The 23,805-nt window shown below is 36.5% G+C and overlaps 1 protein-coding gene across 3 annotated transcripts; it reads left to right on the forward strand.

The window, feature by feature from the left end:
• Positions 1 to 3,550: 3,550 nt before the first annotated feature.
• LOC121428666 (peptidyl-prolyl cis-trans isomerase NIMA-interacting 1-like) lies at positions 3,551 to 17,677 on the forward strand. Of its 3 annotated transcripts, none has more exons than XM_041625454.1 (3): positions 3,551 to 3,750; positions 16,041 to 16,223; positions 16,898 to 17,677. In XM_041625454.1, exons 1-3 carry the CDS (start codon positions 3,693 to 3,695, stop codon positions 17,116 to 17,118), a joined length of 462 nt encoding a protein of 153 aa, XP_041481388.1. In that variant the 5' UTR covers positions 3,551 to 3,692; the 3' UTR covers positions 17,119 to 17,677. The 3 variants fall into 3 exon arrangements, with proteins under 3 accessions (XP_041481388.1, XP_041481390.1, XP_041481389.1); XM_041625456.1 differs by lacking the exon at positions 3,551 to 3,750 and adding an exon at positions 4,145 to 4,193; XM_041625455.1 differs by lacking the exon at positions 3,551 to 3,750 and adding an exon at positions 9,130 to 9,695.
• Positions 17,678 to 23,805: the final 6,128 nt, after the last annotated feature.

Raw genomic sequence — 23,805 nt, forward strand, 5'->3', positions numbered from 1 at the left:
CAGCAATTGCTCAGATAAAATCGAAATTAGCCTATGCTTGATCAAGGAGTCTATATTCTTAATGAAATACATGCTTTGGCCCCAACACACGCATGTATCATCGATCGTTATTACTATCATTGCATAATATCGTGTAATCTTGCAATGACAACATCGTTTTTGTCACCAAAATGAATTATTTTCCTTTTCGGAAATACGAACCTTATTTAATTTTCGGATTAATGAACCTTATTTCGTTTTCGGATTAACGAACCTTATTTCGTTTTCGGATTAACGAACCTTCGGAATTACGAACCTTATTTCGTTTTCGGATTAACGAACCTTCGGAATTACGAACCTTATTTTGTTTTCGGATTAACGAACCTTCGGAATTACGAACCTTATTTCGTTTTCGGATTAACGAGCCTTCGGAATTACGAACCTTATTTCGTTTTCGGATTGACGAACCTTCGGAAATACGAACCTTCGGAAATACGAACCTTCGGAATAACCGAACCTTCGGAATTGCGAAGCTTCGGAATTACGAATGTATGAGGGGCAATAGTTGTTATTAGGTGAATTTTATGGTGTTAAAGTTGTTTTACTATCCATCATTTAGCCGCTCCACACACAATTTTGATATCGTATGTTCATGGTTGAGTGAGCACAATATTGCAGGGCCGCACTATTTTCCAAAAGCATGTACAAAATGTAGAAAATGACCATACGATTGTGATTTTTTGCATGGTCACACCCCTCCCCCCCCCCCACTTTTGGCTAAGCCCCTCCCGCACAGTTTGAAAACCGTTCCGCGGCCCTTGTATTGTGACGTATCATCATAGGGGTTTTTGGTAGTAGTCTACAACTTGTTAGGTCATATTAAAATTTGAAAATGTTGGTGGCTCCCCCGATTATATGCCCCTCCCCCATTTTTAAATTCTGGATCCACCCCTGATTTGTCCATAAATTAAACTGGTCATGAAAAAATATTAGGAAAAGAATACATTTATGCAGTATAAAGGGTATTCATTTCTAAGTTTTCGAAGTGCTTGCTGAACCATGAAAATGTTAAAAGTTCGGAAAGTGTGTGGTGATAGAAATGAATTATAAAAACAACAGCAATTAAAGTCACATTTGCAACCGAATTTGCCCGCAATATTCACCTTATTACCCTTTAAAATGAGTCTGTAACATTGAAAATACCCGTTTTCCCACTTTGATGCATGCTCACTCATCCATAAATAAACAAATCGATTCCATTTTTGCACAGAATTCTGCCCATAGGTTGATAAACATCAGCCTAAAAAAAGTTCCACCATATTGAATAAGGGGTTACTTATTCTGAGACATATGCACCCATAATGTACACAAGTCCATGAGAGAGGAAGTAAAAAATTTAACAAATATGAAATAAGGTTTTCATGGACGGTTTTCGTTACTTCTGCCAACAGTTATTTCATGAAACTTCGCACATGGCTTCAGAGTAACACTATCCAAAAAGGTGCGCACACCAAAATAACAATTCGATACGGCACAGAATGGGGCCAAGGCCTTGAATTTTCTTCTCATTTGCATAATTTTCGAATATGGTGTGCTCACTGATGCATTAAACATCAGGATTTTCATAAAAATCAAATCAAATGAACCATGCAAGGAGATTTGTGACCGATATCCATAATTACAAATTTCTTTTTTTCCAATAACGTAAAAAAAAAGAACTAATCACATTCCACATGTTCATTCAAGCGTGAATGTTTAATTAAACGCCTTTGAATCATTGAAACATGTTACTTGGTCATGAACATAACGAAAAAGTTGATAAAAGATCAGTTTCAGTTACCAAAATGAGACAATACTTGCCTATGATATTTGAATATCGTATTTTTGTTTTCAATAAATGTTTATTGAATATGAATATCGTTGAAGATACTCTTCCCAAAAATAATTGTCATCATATTCTATCATTTTTATTGATAAAAATGTGTGAAAAATCCAATTATAGAAAATTTTGATTTGTGTTTATTCAACCTTGAAATTTAGCCAGAAAAGTATCGTCTTTTAGAAAGTACATTTTGCAAGCCTTCTAACTATTTTTCATGATGAGAATGTGGAATTAGTTCCAATAAAATGGAATCAGAGTCATGATATTTGGCTTGTGACTTTTGAAAAGTGACATTTTTGCCTTCTGATTGTGCTCACTGAAGCATGACGTAAAATACGTCAATAACATTTACTCAGATGGTAGCTTATAAAATTACCTACACGCTCATGTAAAAATATATCAAAAACTCGCATTGGTTCGGAAATTATTAATGTTTGTTCAAGGGGGACTTACTTTTTTTGTTGTGTATATATACATATCAAAAAAAGTAAGTCCCCTTAAACAAATATCAATAATTTTCGAACCAATGCGAGTTTTTAATATATTTTTCACATGATCGTGTAGTAATAGCTACCCTCTGAGTAAATGTTATGGACGTATTTTACGTCATGCTTCAGTGAGTACGTCAGAAGCAAAAATGTCACTTTTCAAAAGTCACAAGTCAAATATTATGACTTTGATTCCACCTTATTGGAAATAATTCCACATTCCCATCATGAAAACTAGTCAGTTTTGCCCGCAGTTTTGTAAAAGGTACTTTCTAAAAGACGATACAACTTTTTTGGCTAAATTTAACGGTTGAATAAACATAAGTTCAAATTCGCTATAAATGGCTTTCTTATACATTTCTATTAATCAAAATGAAAGAATATGATGACAGTTATTTTTTGGAAGAGTATCTTCAACAATATTCATCGTTTCACGGTCCAATTAACATTTATTGAAAACAAAAAATACGATTTTCAAATATCAATAAGTATTGTTACATTTTGGTAACTGAAAATGATATTTAGTCAACTTTTTCGTTATATTCATGACCAGTTAACTTGCTTCAATGATTCAAAGGCGTTTAAATAAACATTCACGCTTGAATGAACATGTGGAGTGTGGATAGCTCTTTTTTTACGTTATTGGAAAAAATGCAATTGGTAACCATGGATATCTGTCACAAATCTCCTTGCATAGTTCATTTGATTTGGTTTTTTGAAAATCCCGATGTTTAATGCATCAGTGAACACACAATATTCTAAAGTTATGCAAATGAGAACAAAGTTCAAGGCCTTGGCCCCACTCTGTGCCGTATCGAATGGTTATTTTGGTGTGCGCGCCTTTTAGATAGTGTTACTCTGAAGCCATGTGCGAAGTTTCATGAAATAACTGTTGGTAGAAGTAACAAAAACCGTCCATAAAACAAATCCTCATTTCATAATTTGCTAAAATTTTGACTTCCTCTCTCATAGACTTGTGTTCATTATGGGTGGATGTGTTTAAGAATAAACATCGACCTGTGGCTGTGTAGTAGGTCCATGGTAAGATTGGAACTAACTCCGTGGTTTGTGGATAGAGATATGACTACGGTAACTTGTCCAGGTGTTGAGAAACGGGCCCCAGGTGTTTGTTTGGAAGTTCCCTTTCCCAAAGCTAACATAGAGGGCACAAGGCCCGATCTTTGATTTAATCAGCGACAGCGCCAATCTCCAACCACTGATCAGTGTCTCCAACCCGGTTTTGACTTTGCTCTGCTGTTGTTTGCCACTGAAAAGGGCCAGGCAGAAAGCAGGCAAATTTTCCCCACATCTTTCACAAAATAAAATCAAATCATTTGTGAAGAATGGCTGATGATGACTTACCTGATGGATGGGAAATACGTTATAGCAGGAGCAATAATGGTGAGTTTCAATCGTGTGATCTGGAAATCCTGTATTGTAACACTCATTTGAGTGTGTGGGACTAGGCCTAGAGCGAACATCAGTTGGGTATAATTTTGGTTACCTGCGATACCGGTAGACCCAACTTACTATCATAATTTTTATGTGGCATCAAAAAAAGGGCATTATCGTGATATAGGTAACCACCGTTCACTTTATACAGCAGCGCTTTATTCAGTCGCACGCACGGTTCCCTATTTCCACCTCCATTCACTTTGTACACAAATGCGCGTACACAAATCTATGACTGGTTTCCAAAACCACGATTTGGCCAAAAAAAGAAAGTTCAAAGTCTTGTGAATAAATGTACCATCTTTTGAGTAAATGTACTATATTTTTGTAAACTAGATCTAGGACTAGGCCCTACAGAATGACGCCCGTCAGATGCCAAGTTCAAAGACCAGGTAGGCCTACTCTGCACTGAGGTCATTTTATCTTTGAAATATTCTATTTTATCTCTTAAAATGAAATTGGATTCTGGAATGACATTTTATCTCTCAGATAAAAATTTAAATTTTATCTAGCGTATAAATTTTACCTTGCGTATCTATCTATGATGATACGCAACAGACATGACAGAGAGCAGCTCTGCGTAGACATACATGACATACCCATCGCGTATCTGGCCATTGCAACGCCACTTGTTCACTGCTACCACCCTGCCTGTGGGGAATCTACAGGTAGGACAATGGTATGCCAATGTTGCACAGAGGACACACTTCAAAAAATCATTAAAATATCACTTTTGTGACCAAAATTACTAATTTTCATACAGTTGCAATTTTTTTTCATTAGTAAGTTGGGAATAATTTTTGTATTCACCAGAGCGCTCAAAAACTTGAATTTGGGGCATATTTTTATGTACGCCCTCTATTGATGGAAAGTAATATGACAATAAAATTTTTCTCTATTTTTCATTAAGAAAAAAATGATTTCAATAATCAAATTTAAATAAGAGCCAAGTTGTATAAATAATAGGTGTAATGAAAACTGTCAGTGTAAAAAAATTAAGCATTTGCCCCACAGAAAAAGAGAAAATAAGCCAAAAATTGCCACCCTTATTTTGCCACACATGGGGATATAACTGAGAACAAGGTTATATGACCTTGTTCATTGAATGAGTGTGCAACGCGGGTGATGTGCTTGCACCCAAGTTACTTTGAAGAAAAAATAAAATAAACTTAAAAGAGGGTAGGGGCTATTTTATCTCTGCGACGTTGATTTCGTCAATATTTCTAGGTGAATTAACTTCAAATGTTGGCATGAAAATTAAGAAAAATGATATATTCGTTGAGAACAACACCTTAAAGTTATTCCTGTACAATCAGGAAGCATTTCATTAAACTTTTCTGGACTAATATTGTCTTTGAAAAGATGCTTGAAAAGATGCGATACAGACTTCGAAATTAAGATGAGAGTATTGTCATATTTGTTAAAAGGAAATCTTTGTAAAGAACGCGCAAGCGTATAGTGCAAGGGTATTTGAAGTCAATACATTGACGCAATCTCACTCCTTCGCCACACCTCCTTACAGAATGTATTTCCATTGGTTGAGTAATATGAGAGAGCTATAAAAGCGGGTTTATAATTGGACATTGATTAAAAAATAGGTGTGTCTTACAGAGATAAAATGAAGATAAAAATTTTCTCAGAATACCAATTCGGAGAGATTTTAAGGGTATTTTATCTCACTGATTTTAACGGAGATAAAATATTTTATTTTATCTGAGATAAAATGGATCTCAGAATACCACCCCAGCTTTGTGTGAGATTTTCTGTGAATCTGAGTGAGATCACAGATATTGTGTACAATGTATATGGGGATAGGCTGTGATAGTTGCGTGAGACAGATATTTGAGGGGATGAACAAGAGTCTAGAATGCTTGAGTCTAACGCATAATGCGTGAGACTTGGTAGCTCTGGATCTAGCAGTAGAGGCGCACGGCCAATATTGGAGACTGTCTCCAAGTGGGAGATTATCTCCTATATCATAGACTTGTGAAGAATTTGGGTATCCAATTGCAGAGAGGGTCTCCAGTTTTGGAGACCAATTTCCTTTGTTTACATTTGCGGCAAAAGGATTACCTTGGCGGCAAATAAAAATGTGATAAGCAGATGTTGTTGTTGTTATTCGTTGTGGGTTGTTTCCATACCCAAATGATCTCAGTATTCTCTCAGTGTTTGTCACAAGGTTGATTAGACAGGAATAACCGTCGTTTCTGGGGATTTATTCAACAATTTCTGACATTTTACTGTAATCCCCATTCACGGACGGTAAAGTGTCCGTGTGGGCTCCCATTTGTTATTACACCAGCAATTTTGTCCGACCAGAGTCCAAAGTTTGGGGTTATATAACACATCGAGGTTACAATTTGAGGATATGTAAACTACAAATTAAAAATATTTAATTATTCAATTTTAAAATACTTCAAACGATATAAACCCCTCAAAAAAAGTTTTGCAACTCAGTTTTTGGGGATGATATCTTTTTGGTTAATGAAGTATAAAAGATGAAACTGGTATCATTGGAAAGCTGAATTATTCTTCTTTACAATGACATGCCATTTGTTGTGATTATGTAATCATGGAATATGCAATCACCCCGAACATTGAGAAAAGACAGAAGTGAAATGTTGCAAAATGCATTGATTTCTAACAAGAGTCTCCATTTCTATTGAATTTCTACCATGCAGGCGACAGTGAATGCACTCGGTCCATCCTCGAAACAATTGGAAATTCGCTATTGCAAATGACGCAAGTTGCAACATTTCATGTCTAACATTGCTGCGTATTATCAAGTCTGTGTATTTCATGATAACACTAGCATTACAAATGACACATGATTGTAAAGGGCAATTCCACAGGTTGGTGGACATGAGCTTTAAAATTCAAATTCAATATTTTCTTGAATTTTTTAATACTTTAAGTCCTTCATGTTTGATAGTAACAGGAACAAGAAAAAAAAAATTATTTTCATATGTATACTTTGGAAAAAAAATGGTCAAAAGTTGTGTCTTCCATTCTGTACCAAAATACAAGAAAAATAGTGAAAAATTGAATATGCCTTATTACCATTTTGTTATTGCAACAACATACCACTTTATATATTTCTGAAGTTTAGAAGAGTCAAATTACCTAAAATACACAACAGCTTTTCAAGTAAATTTGTAGTACTCATTCAAAGATGAATATTGCAACCTGCTCAGGTGATGTAACGTGAATATCCGAAAACACTGACTTTGTTTTCTGAGAGAAATATTCTTCACAGTTAATTGGTGGGATTTTAAATTCTCTTCCTTCAAACAATCTTTGACACAGTGATGACTATCAAAATCATTAAAAAGCACAATTTTTTTATAAAAATGATGAAGAAAAACTGTAACGTGAGTAACCATCATGTAATGTGAGTAACCAGTAAAAATTATGCAGTTAGGTAACATTTTCTGTGGGATGTCAAGTTTAAAGTCTCATGGCGAGTTATGAAGTTATTATTGATTAATTAAAAGCAAAATGAGGGTACACCTCTTTGATGTGACTCTTTGTTCATTCAAAATACCAGTGGTCATACAATCACACAAAAAAATTGAATATTAGTAGAAGTATTCACAATGCGAGAGTGCATTAGTAAGACTTGGTTTCGATTAACCAAACTTTAAAGACTGTTCCAACAACACATTGAATGCCCTTACCTGTAACCCTATCTAGGCTGGGGTATTTTGGGATTTAATATGGCCCAGGGGGGGGGGTGGGTGGGTGGAGCCTCCCAGGCCCCCCTTGCGATCTCGGCCATTGGCCGCACGATCACGCCGAAACTTTGCATGCATGTGTCTTGGACATAATCTACAATACTGAACAGAAATTTATTTCATGCAAATTGGTATTAAGCGATTATGCTAATTTATGCATAATTAGTAAGCAAAATCATACTTTTCCCTCTTACTCCCTAATTAAGCTCAAATTGTTCCAATTTTTGCAATAAAATCTCTTTTTTATGTTCCTAGCAATGAATTTTACACACATTATTGAATTTTTAATGACATTTGTGTTGTTAACCATACATGGACAAAATGTAACGTGAGTAACCGTAATGTGAGTAACCATATTATCTGCACCCCAAGTAAAAACCATGTGTTCTTTTTTTTTTAATTATGTCCAAAGTTTGTCTCCTTAATATACTTCTTTGAAATGGATATAATCAACTTTCATAAAAGCCTTGTATGAGGAGACTTTTCACCTATGTCGACAATTCATTTTATGCATGTCCAAATCATGTAACGTGAGTAACCGACACATTCCATAGATTTGCCAGGAGCATAATAAAATTTCCCAAGTTTTGGTTTTATACAAAGGATAGTCAGACTGTGTACTTTGTTGTGATAAGGAGATGTTTAGTTCCTATCAATAATAATGGAGTTACAGCTCCAAGTATGAGTCAAGGTGTCTACAAATGTAATGTGAGTAACCGTGGAATAGCCCTAAAGAAGAATGATCATGCTTTCTAAAAATATCACTTTTACACATGATGATGGGCTGGCACATTAAGAAATTTATTAGCACTCACACTTGCAGTTTGAGTTGCAGAACTCAAACATGACATGACAACAAATTTTGCAACATTTCATTTTTTACATTGCTGCATATTTATCATGTCTGTGTATTTCATGATAACACTACCATTACAAATAATCGTAAAGAGGAATAATCATACTTTGCAATGATACCACTTTCACATATGATGATGGCACACTAAGAAATTTATTAGCACTCAAACTTGAGTTGCAGAACTTATTTTGAGGGGTTTAGATGAAAATGCATGAAAATTGTACTTTACCGATGTTTAGTTGGGAAAAGCACAGCTAATCGATCCAAATTAAAGGCAGCCAAACTATGAAATATAAACGAACGGAGAGGGCGTCAACAATATACGAATGTGATATCGATATTGCATTCCACCAGCACACCTACAAGGCAATAATACGATACGATACACTCACAAAGACAAACGATAATAGTTATAATCACGATATATCGAGACATTAACGATAATGACATCATTCAAGATGGCAACTTGCAAGAAAAACCGTCAGGACTTGTCTTAGATGACAGATTTCTCAATCATCCGGTCCAAGGTATGCAATTACTTAAATTATTTGTATTTCCCTGATAATGTATATCATTAAACAGTAAATTTCGCTCAAAAAACAGTTTTAAATCGTGATCTATAAAACGCTAATTCACTATACGTTGTCTGTAGCCACGGACCCCCAACCTCTTCAGTCTATGTATGGTGAGTGGAGCCAACGTAGTTCAGCGGAACAGAGACTGAAGCTTTTGGTCTAAAGGTTGATGAGCTGCTAGGTACTACCCGGTATTTGCTACTGGTGCTAGAAGTTGGCATTGGTGCTTTTGATGAAGCGAGCCAAAGAAGATGCTATTATTGATTGCATTTTGGGTGACAATTTGGGGTTAGTCCCAAGGAGGGAAAAGAGGGATATATCTTGAAGATATGAAGGGGTGCTTGTCCTTTGATATCCAACGTCAATGGATTGCAACATCTCTCTATGCGACTTGTGGAGTGGGTAGTGAAGAAGGACATGTTCAAGTGTCTGCCTGTCATGTTCATAGTCGCATGTGGGTGTAGGGCATACACGAGGGAGTACTCTGTGCATATGGTCTCTGAGCTTAGTCTGTCCAGTTATCATCCTCATGATCTTGATCTCTGTGGACCTATCATATTTACTATAGGCTTTCTTTATAGTGACATTTGGCTGAAGCTGATACGTCCATCTACCCTTGGTGGTTATATTCCATCGCCTTTGCCAGAGTCTTACAGTGTTCTTCTTGATGTTCTTGGTGACACATGCATATAAAGAGGATGAGGAGGGAGGTGGAGTATTGCATGCATGGTAAGCAGCTTCCTTTGCCAGTCTGTCTGCCATTACATTTCCCTGAATTTCAGCATGACCTGCAATCCAAGTTATAGTAACAGAACTTCCTCTATTGTGTAGAACAAATAAGCAGTTTCCTTATGAAAATTTACCCAGACGGTGGTCTGCTTTAAAAATTCACCGTCTACTTTTGTTTTGATAAGGATTTTTGTTGTCAATCACACACAGAACAAATGGGCTTCTAACCTCAGTGAGACAAAATTTTGGGTGGATCATGCTTTTGTCAGTGTTGTTTCTTTTGTCCTTTTGCAAAGCAAGTCTCCAATGTGGGAGATTGTCTCCCCTATTGGAGAGAGTCTCCCATATTGGCCGTGCGCCTCTACTGTCTAGAATCTAGTGGGGTTTTTTATAATGCCTGGCAAATCATAGACAGGAATAACCTTTGTTTCTGGGGATTTATTCAACAATTTCTGACATTTTACTGTAATCCCCATTCACCGATGGTAAAGTGTCCGTGTGGGCTCGCATTTGTTATAACACCCGCACTTTTGTCAATCCAGAGTCCAAACTTTGGTGTAATATTACACATCGAAGTTACACTCTAAGTCTAAGTTACTTATAAACTTCAAACTAAAAATATTTAATTATTAAATATGAAAATACTTTAAACGATATAGAAGAAAATGCATAAAAAATATACTTTACAGATGTTTAGTTGGGAAGAACACAGCAAAAACGATCAAAATGGCAGCCAAACTGAAATATTTACAAACAAACGGAGAGGGCGTCAACAATTTACGAATGTGATGTCGATATTGCATTCCACCAGCACACCTACAAGGCAAGATACGAATACAATAATACGATACACTACACGAAGACAAACGATACTAAATATAATCGCGATGTATCGAGACGTTAATAACGATAATGACGTCATTCAAGATGGCAACTTGCTAGAAAAACTGTCAGGTCAGGTTAAAATGTCTTAGATGACAGATTTCTCAATCATCCAGTAGATTTTTTTCAATAACTCCAGTCCAAGGTATGCAATTACTTAAGTTATTTATATTTCCCTGATAATGGAAACCATGAAACTGTAAATTTCGCTCAAAAAAACAGTTTTAAATCACGATCTATAAAACGCTAGTTCACTGTACGTTGTCTGTACTCTGTAGCCACGGGCCCCTAAGCTCTTCAGTCTATGTATGGTGAGTGGAGCCAACGTAGATCAGCAGAACAACCAAAATACAGAGACTGAAGCTTTTGGTCTAGGCAAATCCATGCACAGTGACAGTCACATTGCCATAAGGATGGGGGCACTTTTTCACTGCAACCATTCAGCCTGTCATGCCTGTGGGGAATCTACAGGTAGGACTATGGTTAGACCAAAAGCTTCAGTCTCTGTATTGTGGTTGTTCCGGTGAACTGCATTGGCTCACTCACCAATACATAGAAGAGCTTGGAGGCCCGTACGTACAGACAACGTATTAGCAGTAACGTTAGATCTAACATTCGGCGGAAACCCGATTTTCCGATCGTTTTTTTGTGCATAAAATGTCACATTATGAAAAAGAAATCACATCCATATTCACGAAAAAATGTTTGAAATTCAGAAATACCGTACCTTAGACTGTAGTTACCACTAATTCCTTTCAAATTATGATCGAAACATCGTCATCTTCGATCCTTTCGTTGGTCAAAGTAAGTTGCCATCTTGGATGACGTCATCCTTACAGACGTATTTACCAGTCGCTATATATCGCGATTTGTGCCGCTGCTTTGCGCTTGTACATGTAGATTTGCGTAGCAGGGAGGCTATAGAGAGTAAAAATCATTTACTAACTGACGTTACTCTCATACGAAGCCAGGTCTTCCTTTCTTTACAAGTGTGTACCACCAAAAAACCTGAAACTTTCGCCCCCGAGATTTCTACTTTCTCTCTAAAAGTAAGGACAGTGATTTTCCGCGATCGCGGAAAAAGGACGGAATTCACAGAATCGGCTGTTTGAAACGGAAAGTGGCTTTTCGAACAGAAAATCACGGAAAACAAGTTTTTTCTCAAAATGCACAAAATAGGAACAGAAATTAATCCCAAAACCTCAACAAAATACGAATATCAACTGAAAAAACACGATCTCACTTTGCAACAACAATCATGACAATCAACACATCGTAACTACAATCGAGCCTCTCCATCACTTGATCGTATCGTAATTAGTTCACACTCACGTCCGCATATAAGGCAGAATACGGCCGTGTGTTGCTGTCCTCTGCGTTCGGTCATAGTATAATGATCACGGTGATTCATGAAATCCAAAATGGCGGATATTCGGAAGTCGGCGACTGCTCAAAACGATGTCCGAAAAGTCCCCAAATCAGCGATAAAATCCCATTTAACAATAAAATAATGCTAATAATATGAAAGGTGAAAATATATTCATGTGGATTATGTTTCTCTAAATAGTTATTGAGCTCGAATCTCTTCGATTAAAATGGATTTTAAAGCGATATTAGTACATTGGTAGATGCAAATTTTGAGCAGCGCTAGCATTATGACATCGCTACTCGTTGCGTATTGGTTTTATATGTAAACGGAATTGTCCATTTTTCTTGTACACAAAGTCTATGGGGAAACAGAATTTCCGTTTTCAGACATGCTGAAACGGAATTTGAGATTTTCTGAAACGGAAAAGGCAATTTTTAGAAACTGAAAATCACTGTCTCTATAAAAGATCTAGCCCTAAATCATGTACATGGGATACAACTTCATTTCAGACATTTCCATGCTATGGATTTTATTTTAGACAAGATTTCATCAAAAAAATGAGAAAAATATCATGGAAAGAAGGAAGAGACTTGCCCGATGTTTAAGCCGCCATCTTGTTTTCTATTGTTCTTCACCCACGATACAGATGCTTGTGTCGCGTAAAAGCTTATATCAGACATCTCTAACATTTTCTCACCAAGTTTTTATCATTTAAAGTGGGTTTACATTTAATTTTATATTTAATACTTGTTTCCACACTTCCCAAGCTTGACAATGATTAACAAAATGAAAATCACGTCTGAACCATTTCATAAAAATCACAGCTCAGTGTAAAGCAAATATCGTCATGATGGCCTCGATGTGTGGGGGAGTAGGGTGGGGCGTAATGGCACTCTTCGAAGTGTTTCGGTCAAGGAAACAAGTTAAAAACGGTAAAAGATATCTTTAAATCAATTTCACTAGCTTAATTTCACGTGTTACTCATGATTAAGGTCTACTTTTATTCGCATAACTATTTCAACGTTCTGCGCAAATCATTTTTCACTAACTTTTCAAAAGTGGTGCTCAATCAAGCGGAAATATTTTTTGACAGTTATATATCGTCATTTGCTTAAATGGATCTGTACCAATGTTAAAATGTCATAAAACCTTCAGGATATTTTTTTGATACGCACTGTATAGGCAAATCTTAACCGAAGGTTAAGAAATGACAGCATAACTTAGAAAGTATATGGACCTAGTTCATGTAAGCCTTGTCCATAAGGCTAATTGAGTATTACTAAACATCCTTCCTGAGTTTTAAGGCACATGACCATGGTCAAAGGTCTTTTAGGGTCAATGAACAGACCATGTTGGGGGAATCAACATCAAAATGTTAACCTAAGGTTAAGTTTTTGAAATGTCATCATAACTTAGGAAATATATGGACCTACTTCATGAAACTGCATGAAACAGGTGAGACTGCCAGAGGCGCTCCATTTGTTAAGTTTTTATGCTAACCTAGACTGTTTGAGCCTCTGTGAGGAGCTATTGATAGATAATCAATTTGGCTTCCAGAAAATGTGAAGATGTTTTTGAAATGTCATCATAACTTAGGAAATATATGGACCTACTTCATGAAACTGCATGAAACAGGTGAGACTGCCAGAGGCGCTCCATTTGTTAAGTTTTTATGCTAACCTAGACTGTTTGAGCCTCTGTGAGGAGCTATTGATGGATAATCAATTTGGCTTCCAGAAAATGTGAAGATGTTGCTACATTTAACTACATTGTTCCCTCAAAATATAGTTCAATGAAAATTTGAGGCAAATTCACCTATTGACTTTTCTTTTTACTCATGTATACAGCACAAATGATATCTCGTGCCATCGCCCACCCTACCCCTGGCATAATATCTATTGAGACTAAGTTCAATGATAATTCCTGATAATGCTTAATTATTCAGTGTAAAACAAATTCTTCACCAAGTAATATATCAGGTATTTCATGATTAAACATTTATAGGCAAATTGAACTATGCACACTTATTATGAATACAAAAGTCTTTTAAGACTATTCAGTAATACTCGTTTGAAGTCGCTTGTTTGTTTCAGTAAATGTAAAAAAAAACACATAAAATACAATGCTATTCTAATGAATGACTTTGCTCTTGGTGTCATATCAAGATCAGTCTTTAACACTATCAACATGTATCAATAAAATTAAGTTATTAAATATTCATCTTTTAAACTGGTACATGTAGGTCTTTTGGTTAATTTCTACATAAAATCATAAAATCAAAGTTAACAAACTTACAGTCTGTCTGGAAAGGTTCTGTTTACTGGAACTGCTAGTTTTCTACCATGCCTGGCCTGACATCAAGGGTTTGCTGCTGCTAACCCTGCACAGCTTCCTTGCTGCTCAACAAATACTAATGGTGCCTGTGTATGCATGCATAGCCCTGGCCTTCCTTGGGTTTCCCAACCTAGCATAGATTCAAGATATTATTATGACCTAACAAAAGAGTGCCTGACTATAGAAAAACCCTAACTCACATTGAAGCCTAAGAATTACAATCACCTGTTTTACATGCCTACACATTGCAAATGATTAAAGTTGCTATGTACTTTTGACAAGTAGACATTAGTTCAAAATATTATTCTGGCATATTAAAGCATATTTTTACAAGAACCTTATAAAAGTTACCTCACCCATTTACTTGACTTATATTTGGAAATATCTTTTTTGCATCCTCATTTAAGCAAAATGGCATTTCTGCTACACAAATTTGTACACATTAATTTGTATTTTTCTTGTGGTGGAAAAGATACAAGGAGACCCTACTCTACATTAATATGTAGAGACTGTCTGATATATTACATCAAAGCCTAGCCCAGCAGGGAGCCCCCATTCAGAAAAAGAGGCATTTCCATCACAATTACTCATATCATGATGCATTACTGTGTGAAGGTATATAGGAAAAAAATATGGCTTTACTGTATAGAGCAAAAATGACTTTTTGCCTCAATGGGGCATCAATGTGGCAGATTTTCCTATAAAGGCAAAATACGGAAATGGGGTTGGTGAGTTCGGCAGCACACTGAGTGCGGTGGGCTTCGATTTCCTAACACTTCTTTATATGTAGCTGATCAAGTTGTTTTGGTGATTTAAGTGGCTTGCTTTAAAGCAGAAACACCTTTTTGCCTCAATGGGTGCTCCAAAATGGCAGATTTTCCCATAAATAGGCAAAATACGGAAAAGGAACGGGTAGCTTCGTCCCTCTGACATAGGGCTGCATTAATTCCAAAATATGATAATATTCTCTATTTAATGTAGTCCACAGGACAAGAAATGTCAATTCATATTCAGTTTAACTAACCCAGGCTCATATAATTTGGTGTGTATGATACTAGGAAGCCTTTTTAATTTGAAGCCAGAAAGCCTGTTGATTTTAAGGTCAAAAGGTCTAAGGTCACTGTGACATGTTTTCATCTTATCCTTCTGAAGTCCTTGTTATAACTTTAGTTGAACTTAACCTAGGCTCATATAATTTAGTGTGTATGCCAATTAATTACACTAGCATACATGTAGATCCTAGCAAGTTTATTGATTATGAGGTCAGAAGGTCAAAGATCGCCACCTTCTACTTTTCTTGCTTGACCAGTAACTTCATTTTCTGCATTTCAGACGGGTGTATTATGTGCTTGCCTTAGCGAAACTCTTACAAGTGTAATCCCAAAGACAGTCAAAGTGTATAACTGGTGCTTAGACAAAGTTATGATCGCACCAAATGCTTGTTAGACAAAATTTTGATGGACAGAATAGCATTAGACTAAATGGAGGTAGATGGTGAGTGGATGAGTTGGCAGTAGACGAAATTGGCACTTTCCCTCTAGGACAATATGGTTTTGTAAAATTAATATATAAAACAGCTCAGATATCTGATACTAGTCATAATGTAGAGCAATGAGAAAGTTTATGCTATGTGCATACTTTATGCATATCATATCACTTATAACGCAAGAGGTGACAAATTTTTATAATGAGGACACAATAGACGTGACAAGTGTAAATTTGCATTCAATATTTTTTTAAATCTAAACTCAAACATACAGGTAAACCATACTATTTTAAAGCTGCTACCAAGGAAAGTCAATGGGAGAAACCAGCTGGTCCTCCAGCCAATAAAGTTCGCTGCTCCCATCTCCTAGTCAAACATAGAGAATCTAGGAGACCTGCATCCTGGAGGGATGACAAGATCACACGCACAAAGGATGAAGCTCTTCAAATAATAAAAGGCATGTATCCATTCATTAATCTTTTGGCAGGAAAGTCTCCTCCATGAAATTCCTTTACGTTTTATGATTTGGAACCTTAATGAAATTAAATCTATGAAAGTAGGAATAGCATGTTATATTTTCTTGTCCAAGGTATATTTTCTTGACCTTGATTATTATGACATTTGATATTATGATATGACATATTATGACATTTTCCGTAAACGGAGGCCACCATATTCATCACCACAAAGGGTATATTGGAATCTTGTGTGTACAAGTCACACCATTGGCCTTACAAAGATTGCTTGTGTCAAACATTCATTGAAGGTGCCAAGGGTCTTTGTAAGAGACAGAATAGAAATCAGAATATATTTTATAGAGAAATTAGAAATTTATTTCCCATTTCCTTAGATTGATAACACTGATAAAAAAGGGTTTTAATTTGAATATCATGAGAAACATGGAATGAATAGAATGCCTAATATTTCTCTTCATTGTGTAGAAACTTGTAAACTACATTGTAGTTTCATCAGAATTGGAAAACTTTGATCACATCTAATGGACTTTGGTCTTCCAAAATACAAGTTGTTGACTCAGGCTCTGAATTTGTTTCTCATGATACATTTAGCAAGCCATTCACATTTTTAGGTACATTAATTTAAATGTACTCTATTGCATTGATATTTTTTCAGGATACAGAGCCAGGATAGTTTCAGGACAAGTTGATTTTGGGGATCTGGCTAGCACAGAAAGTGATTGCAGCTCTGCTAAAAACAAGGGTGATCTTGGAATCTTTGGCCGAAACCAGATGCAGAAGCCTTTTGAAGATGTCTCTTTCAGACTTGAGGTTGGCGAAATGAGTGACCCAGTTTTCACAGACTCTGGGATCCATCTCATCCTAAGGACTGCTTGAGTAGACTGAACAAACCACAGAGATGTTTCATAAAGACTAAGATTAAAGTTCGACATGTCAGGCTGTTCATCATTGGTTGCTATCACCACAAGTATTTTGTCTCTTTATAAAAAAAGAAGCAAGAGTTAATTTAAACAAATATCATTATAAATCAAGATTGCAGAATTTTAAAAATATATTCTGAACTGAAGATAAATTCAAATTTACAATTGATTTTTATTTTAAGTATATGGTGAAGCTTATGCAAAATTCAATATTGATCTTTTTATGTGACAGGAACCAGCGGTTAGAGCAATCAGTGACATGAATGGCCAGCCAAGATCAGTCAATTTTTCATAATCCATATAAAACATCTCAAGGGATGTCTCACAAAATGATTGTGAGTACAAGATTAATTACTTTGGATTATGCCAATTTGATACACTTATCAATGGTACCTGTAATCTTTCATGGGACAATGTCATCAGAGTGTATTTCAACTAAATAGAAATGGGGAAAATGAACCTGCAGGTCCAAAGGATTGATTGGTGCATCTTTAGTTTTACAGTACATTCTTCTACTTAAAAAAATACATGAAACTTTTTATAAGCTCTAACCCAAACTTGCAGCATATTTTGGTGGTACTGTGATGCATTCAATACATATGTTTCTATGAAGAAAATTCAGAAATTAAAGCACAGTTCTATAGTCTGTAAATAGTCTTCTATTAGAAATATCTGTATACATACATAACTAAGAATTTTAGATGAATATGGTAGTAGTAAATAGCTTACCCTTTGCTAACCCATTAATCAAGGTTGCCAGTTTCCGTTTTTGTATTCCAACTAGATGCTGTAGTGGAGAGGGTTGATTAGAGGTTCATTTTTGAATCGGGAATAAAAGATTTTTTTTGGGGGGGAGGGGGCATCATAGATGTATCAAGCTTGAGGCTTGATTTTTCGCCAGAAGTGAAAAAATAGCAGCCATGTCTACCATGCCTGATTCTAGATTTTCAGTTTCAGAAATGAATTTATTATGTTACCTGCTTGGTTTAAGTATTGGTGTCAAATGCTGAAGAATATGGAAAATTATATTTGATATAATTTTCATACGCCCGTCCTAGACGGGACGCATTATGTGTCACGCTCGGTGTCCGTCTGTCTTTCTGTCCATCCGTTAACTTTTTCTTTTAAACGCGATAACTTCCATTTGACTGAGGTCAAAAGGTCAAGGTCACAGTGACATATTTTCCTCTTACCCTTCTGCAATTCTTGAAAACCTTGTACTTCAATTTAACTTAGCTCAGATAATTAGGTGTCTTGAAACTAGCATGGATCCTAGGAAGTCTTTGAGGTCAAGGTCACAGTAACGTTCTCATCTTATCCTTCTGAATTAAATGTCTAACTTAACCTAGGCTCATGATTTGGTGTGTATGATACTAGCATGGATTCAAGGAAGCCTATTGGTTTTGAGGTTGAAATTCAAAGGTCTCAGTGACACATTCACATCTTACTCTTCTGCAGTCCTTGTTAACGCGATCTTAACTTCATAACCTAGGCTCATTTAATTTGGTGTGTATGATAACTAGCATAGATCCCGGGAAGCCTACTGTGACCTTGACCTTTTGACCTCAATATTTTTAGGTCAAAAGGTCAAGGTCACAGTGACATTTTCCACCTTACTCTGCTGCAGTCCTTGTAAACACGACTTTAGTTTAACTTAACCTTTAGGCTCATATAATTTGCTTTGTATGATACTAGCATAAATCTCTATGAATTCTATTGATTTTGAGGTCAGACAGTTAAAGGTGAAGTCGCCACCTTCCACTTTTCTTGCTTGAACGATATCTCCATTTTCCGCTATATAGGCGGGCTTATTATGTGCTGGCCTTAGTGAAACTCTTGTTCTTTATGATATATGTATGTACATGTACATGGGTTAGTTTTGAAATGTAGCCTTATTAGACATAATTTATATTCATCCCGTAGACTGGATAGGAAGAGGGTGAGGCCACTCTTTACAACTTATATTCTGCAGAGTGCCTCGGACACTGCAGGTGGAGACTGTGGTCCCTATTCTGAAGTCAGGTTTAACTTAAACTCAGGTTTAAAGTTGTGGTTTAAGTATGGATGGCCAATTGTTACATAAATCACTAACAGTAGAGATATCATATTTCAGCTCATTTGGCTCTTAAATCATTCATAATTGTCTAGGAAGTATATAAATAGATGATTATCTTCACCGTCAGGAAATCAGGAAAGAGCACAGCAAACATAAGAAACATACAACTTAATGAAAATTTTGACATTTTGGCTCTCCATAATTTTAGCACAGAGTTAGACCATGGTCTAAGTTAAACCTGACTTCAGAATACGGGCATGTAGCTTTAACTTTGCTCTTAATGCAGCTGGTGTGGCAAGACACAGTGTGTCCCAGAAAAAAATGAAACCGAGATTAAGTGATAATTTATCATAACTTAATTACAAATACAATAGACCTACTAATGTAAAGCTTAGAATCTCCTCTTTCATCTGATATTACTTAGATTATTCCTCATTCACGCATGAGTGAGCAAAAACAATTTGAAGAGATGATACCAAAAACCATTAGGAGGGGGTATCTAAATTTCAAAAAGAAAATCACATGCCTAAAAAGTTCAATCTGCTCTTTTATTTAATTAATTTAATAAATCAATTTTATTCAATTATAATTTTGTTTGTCAGGTGAAGGTGGGTTTTGAACAATGACAAGCCGCCATAAATGAAATTAATCTGCTCTTTTATTATCTGCTCTATTAATCACAAAAAATGGTCAAGAAGTAAAAAAGTTATGTTTTTTTGTTACGTGGAGCGTTGTGGCCCAGTGCTGCACTCAACCCAGGTGAGGTTAATGGGTACCGGTAGGAAGTAATTCCTTAAAAAGCTGTGTGCGCTATGAACGCCTAGCTTAGCCGGGTACGGTGATATAGGAGCGCCTCAAGATGTGCAATGCACACCTATAAATATGCATACATAGGTACCATACATATTTTAATACAGTTCATTATGAATATCTGGTGGTATGCATACTTCCAATCTTTTTTGCTCCTTAACAAAAAATATTGCGTCTTTAAAACTTTTATATATCATAAAGAACATGTTGGGGCTTACATTTCACGAAAAATAATGTCAAGGCCACGTGATCCACAAGGTCAGTTTCAAGGTCAAAACTAAGATCAAAGTGTCAAAACACCTCAATATGTTCCAATCTTAAAAGTGATGGCAGAATTAGGATCCTTATTCAATTCCCTTTCCAATGATACCCATTTTGTGAAGATTGGCCCAGTGGTTTTTGAGATAGGCGCGTTCAAAGGTTCAAAGGCCACGCCCATTTTTGCCGAAAACCCATTTGTCTATTGTGTTTGTGATTCGATAAATCTCTGTTTCGTTTTTTGTGGGACGTACTGTAAAGTCATATTTCTGTAGTCATTTCATGTATTTTTTTATCGACTATGGTTTGGTGCGAGTTTTTTTTTGTCTGAATAATTGCCGCCAGATAATCATCAATAAAATAAAATAACAACCAAAGCAAGATGAGAGTACAGGAAATGGCTTTCTCTTAACCACTGTCTCACCACATTTATAAGTAAGTCAATAGTAAGACAATAGCTGCTGCCTACATGTAGGTTATTTCCCTGGCTTTAGCCCAGCTGGCCATCTCATAGGATCATAACTAAGATTGTTTCATTAATGTAGTCTCTAGAAATTAATTTCGAAGTTAATTGTGTTTACACTTGGTACAAATGATCCTTGTGTCATGTATAGTTCATGAAGATGATGGGCTCGAAGGTCACCTAGGGATCAAAAGATCATATTGCATATTTTATTGATCTTGAAATCAGGCAAGACTTGTTCATAAACCACCTTGTCTAGTTTATCCCCAGCCTGGTGGTGTACATTTTTGTCTCACCTTTTCCGACGGCGGCAGCGGCGACGGCGTCAACATCAAATCTTAACCTGAAGTTAAGTTTTTGAAATGACGTCAACACTTAGAAAGTATATGAACCTAGTAAATAAAACTTGGCCATAAGGTTAATCAAGTATTACTGAACATCCTGCATGAGTTTCACGTCACATGACCAAGGTCAAAGGTCATTTAGGGTCAATGAACTTTGGCCGAATTGGGGATATCTTTTGAATTCCCATCATAACTTTGAAAGTTTATGGATCTGATTCATGAAACTTGGACATAATAGTGATCAAGCATCACTGAACATTTTGTGCAAGTTTCAAGTCTCATGATTAAGGTCAAAGGTCATTTAGGGTCAATGAACTTTGGCCGAATCGGGGGTATCTGTTGAATTACCATCATAACTTTGAAAGTTTATTGGTCTAGTTCATTAAACTTGGACATTAGAGTAATCAAGCATCACTGAACATCCTGTGCGCGTTTCAGGTCACATGACCAAGGTCAAAGGTCAATGACCTTTGGCCGAATTGGGTGTATCTGTTGAATTACCATCATAACTTTGAAAGTTTATGGATCTGATTCATGAAACTTGTACATAAGAGTAATCAAGTATCACTGCACATCCTGTTCAAGTTTCAGGTCACATGATCAAGGTCAAAGGTCATGTAAGGTCAATGAACTTTGGCCATGTTGGGGTTTTTTGTTGAATAACCATCATATCTCTGTAAGTTTATTGGTCTAGTTCATAAAAAGTGGACATAAGAGTAACCATAAGAGTAACCACTAAACATCTTGTGCGAGTTAGAGTAGTATTCAAAGTCAGCACTGCTGCTATATTGAACCGCGTGATGCAGGTGAGACGGCCAGAGGCATTCCACTTGTTATTCTAAATTTTCTCTGAATCCATGAAGATAGTAATCTTTTTGTCTGTTGCCTTCAGTATTTCAAGCAAGCATTGTCATATTGAATTCTAAGCTACTTGAAATAATACTGTAGGTATTATTAATGCTAATGTTGAAATGTAGCATTGTATTTTGTTGTAAATGTGTAGACACATGATGTAATTTCTTCAATATTTCTGTCAATTGGAATAAAACTTGAAAAGTTTCTTTGCGAGATGTCATCTTTTAGTTTATGAAACTTTTTTATGCAGCTAGATTTGGTAACCCAAGATTTACTCTTCTGTGATAATTATTCCATGGCTCTGTAGCATAAAACGATTGTAGGTATTGTTAAATGTTTGCTTTTTTATTATCAGGTTAATAATCAGTGCTTATTAGTATTGCATGTTTGATAAGATACATCATGCTCAAGGATGTCAATAACACTGAAATATTGAAAGAAGGGTATCTATTTCGCTAGGAATTTGTTTAGGGTAAAATTTGCAAGGGTATAGAAAAAAAGACTAAAATGTTTGACAAAGTATCAACAGTCAACACATGTTTAGAGTCCCATTTGCACGAGGTGTGGGAGGTAGGGCCGTACTTTACCCAATGATGTAGGTAGAGACCCGGGGTAAAGATAAAACTCACGGCCGATGTTTGTGTATGAATAAAATATTGCTGTACTTGTTTAGGGTTCAATTCTTGCCAAGGGTATTGTTTTGTTTCCAATACTTGTCAAGGGTTGCATTTTCAGAACATGGAAAATAAACTGGCCAGCAATAAAAAGTACCCACTTCTTTCAAAGGCTGCACACAAAAATTCACCCCATAGAAATAAACAATTTTGTACACAGGCATGGTGCAATATCCATTAGTAATCACTTACCCAACAGGAAGTGATTATCTTTATTACAAAGAAATAAAATGACATGTACAGCATCTTGGTCACTGAATCAAAAGTCACAAAATGTAACAGAATGAGCCGTCCAGGTTTTACACAAAAGTCAATGACAAAGAATGAAATACACCAGACACAAACAACAATGTTCAATAATGTGTATGTCCTCGTGCCTGGACACATTCTAGGCATCTCTGACGCATGCTTTGGACAAGTTGTCTGGGCGTAGTCCTGGGGAAGTTCTGTCCATTCCTCCTGCAGAGCTTGGATCAATGTTTGCCGTTTTGTAGGAGGCTGTTCCCTTGATCTCACCCGTCTGGCAAGTTCATCCCACAGATGCTCAATGGGATGGAGGTCAGGAGAGCATGCACACACACCATCACAGAAGGTCCACCCCACCGATCAACTTCACGTCAATGTCCTGCTCCTGAAGAAAGTTGGTGATGAACTGTACTGTATGGGGTCTTTGCATTGTCCTGTTGAAACAATGTGATGCCAGGATGTGCCTGCAGGAAGGGGAGCAGATGGGGTCTCAATACTTCATCAACATAGCACTGAGCTATCAGATTACCTGCCAGGATAACCAGATGAGTCATATGGTTGGCTGATATGCCTGCCCACACCATCACAGAAGGTCCACCCCACCGATCAACTTCACGAATGCAACATTCTGCATATCGCTCTCCTGCATTGTGCCACACACGCTCCCGTCCATCACTTGTATTGGCGCAGAACCTGGATTCATCTGAAAACAACACTGCATTCCATTGTCTTCTGGTCCAGCGGCTATGCTCTCTGCACCACCTCAGTCTATTCCTTCTATGGATAGGGGTCAACTCCTGACCTCTGCAAGACCTGATACCAGGTCCTGCTCCCTCAAGCGACGTCTCACAGTGTCAGCACTGATAGGGTTATCATTTTGGCCCACTGTTTCTGCAGCTGTTTGGGTAGCTGGACGAAAACGATCTCAAAGATGTCG

This window comes from Lytechinus variegatus, chromosome 15 (genome assembly GCF_018143015.1).
Source record: "Lytechinus variegatus isolate NC3 chromosome 15, Lvar_3.0, whole genome shotgun sequence".
Classification (NCBI taxonomy): domain Eukaryota; kingdom Metazoa; phylum Echinodermata; class Echinoidea; order Temnopleuroida; family Toxopneustidae; genus Lytechinus; species Lytechinus variegatus.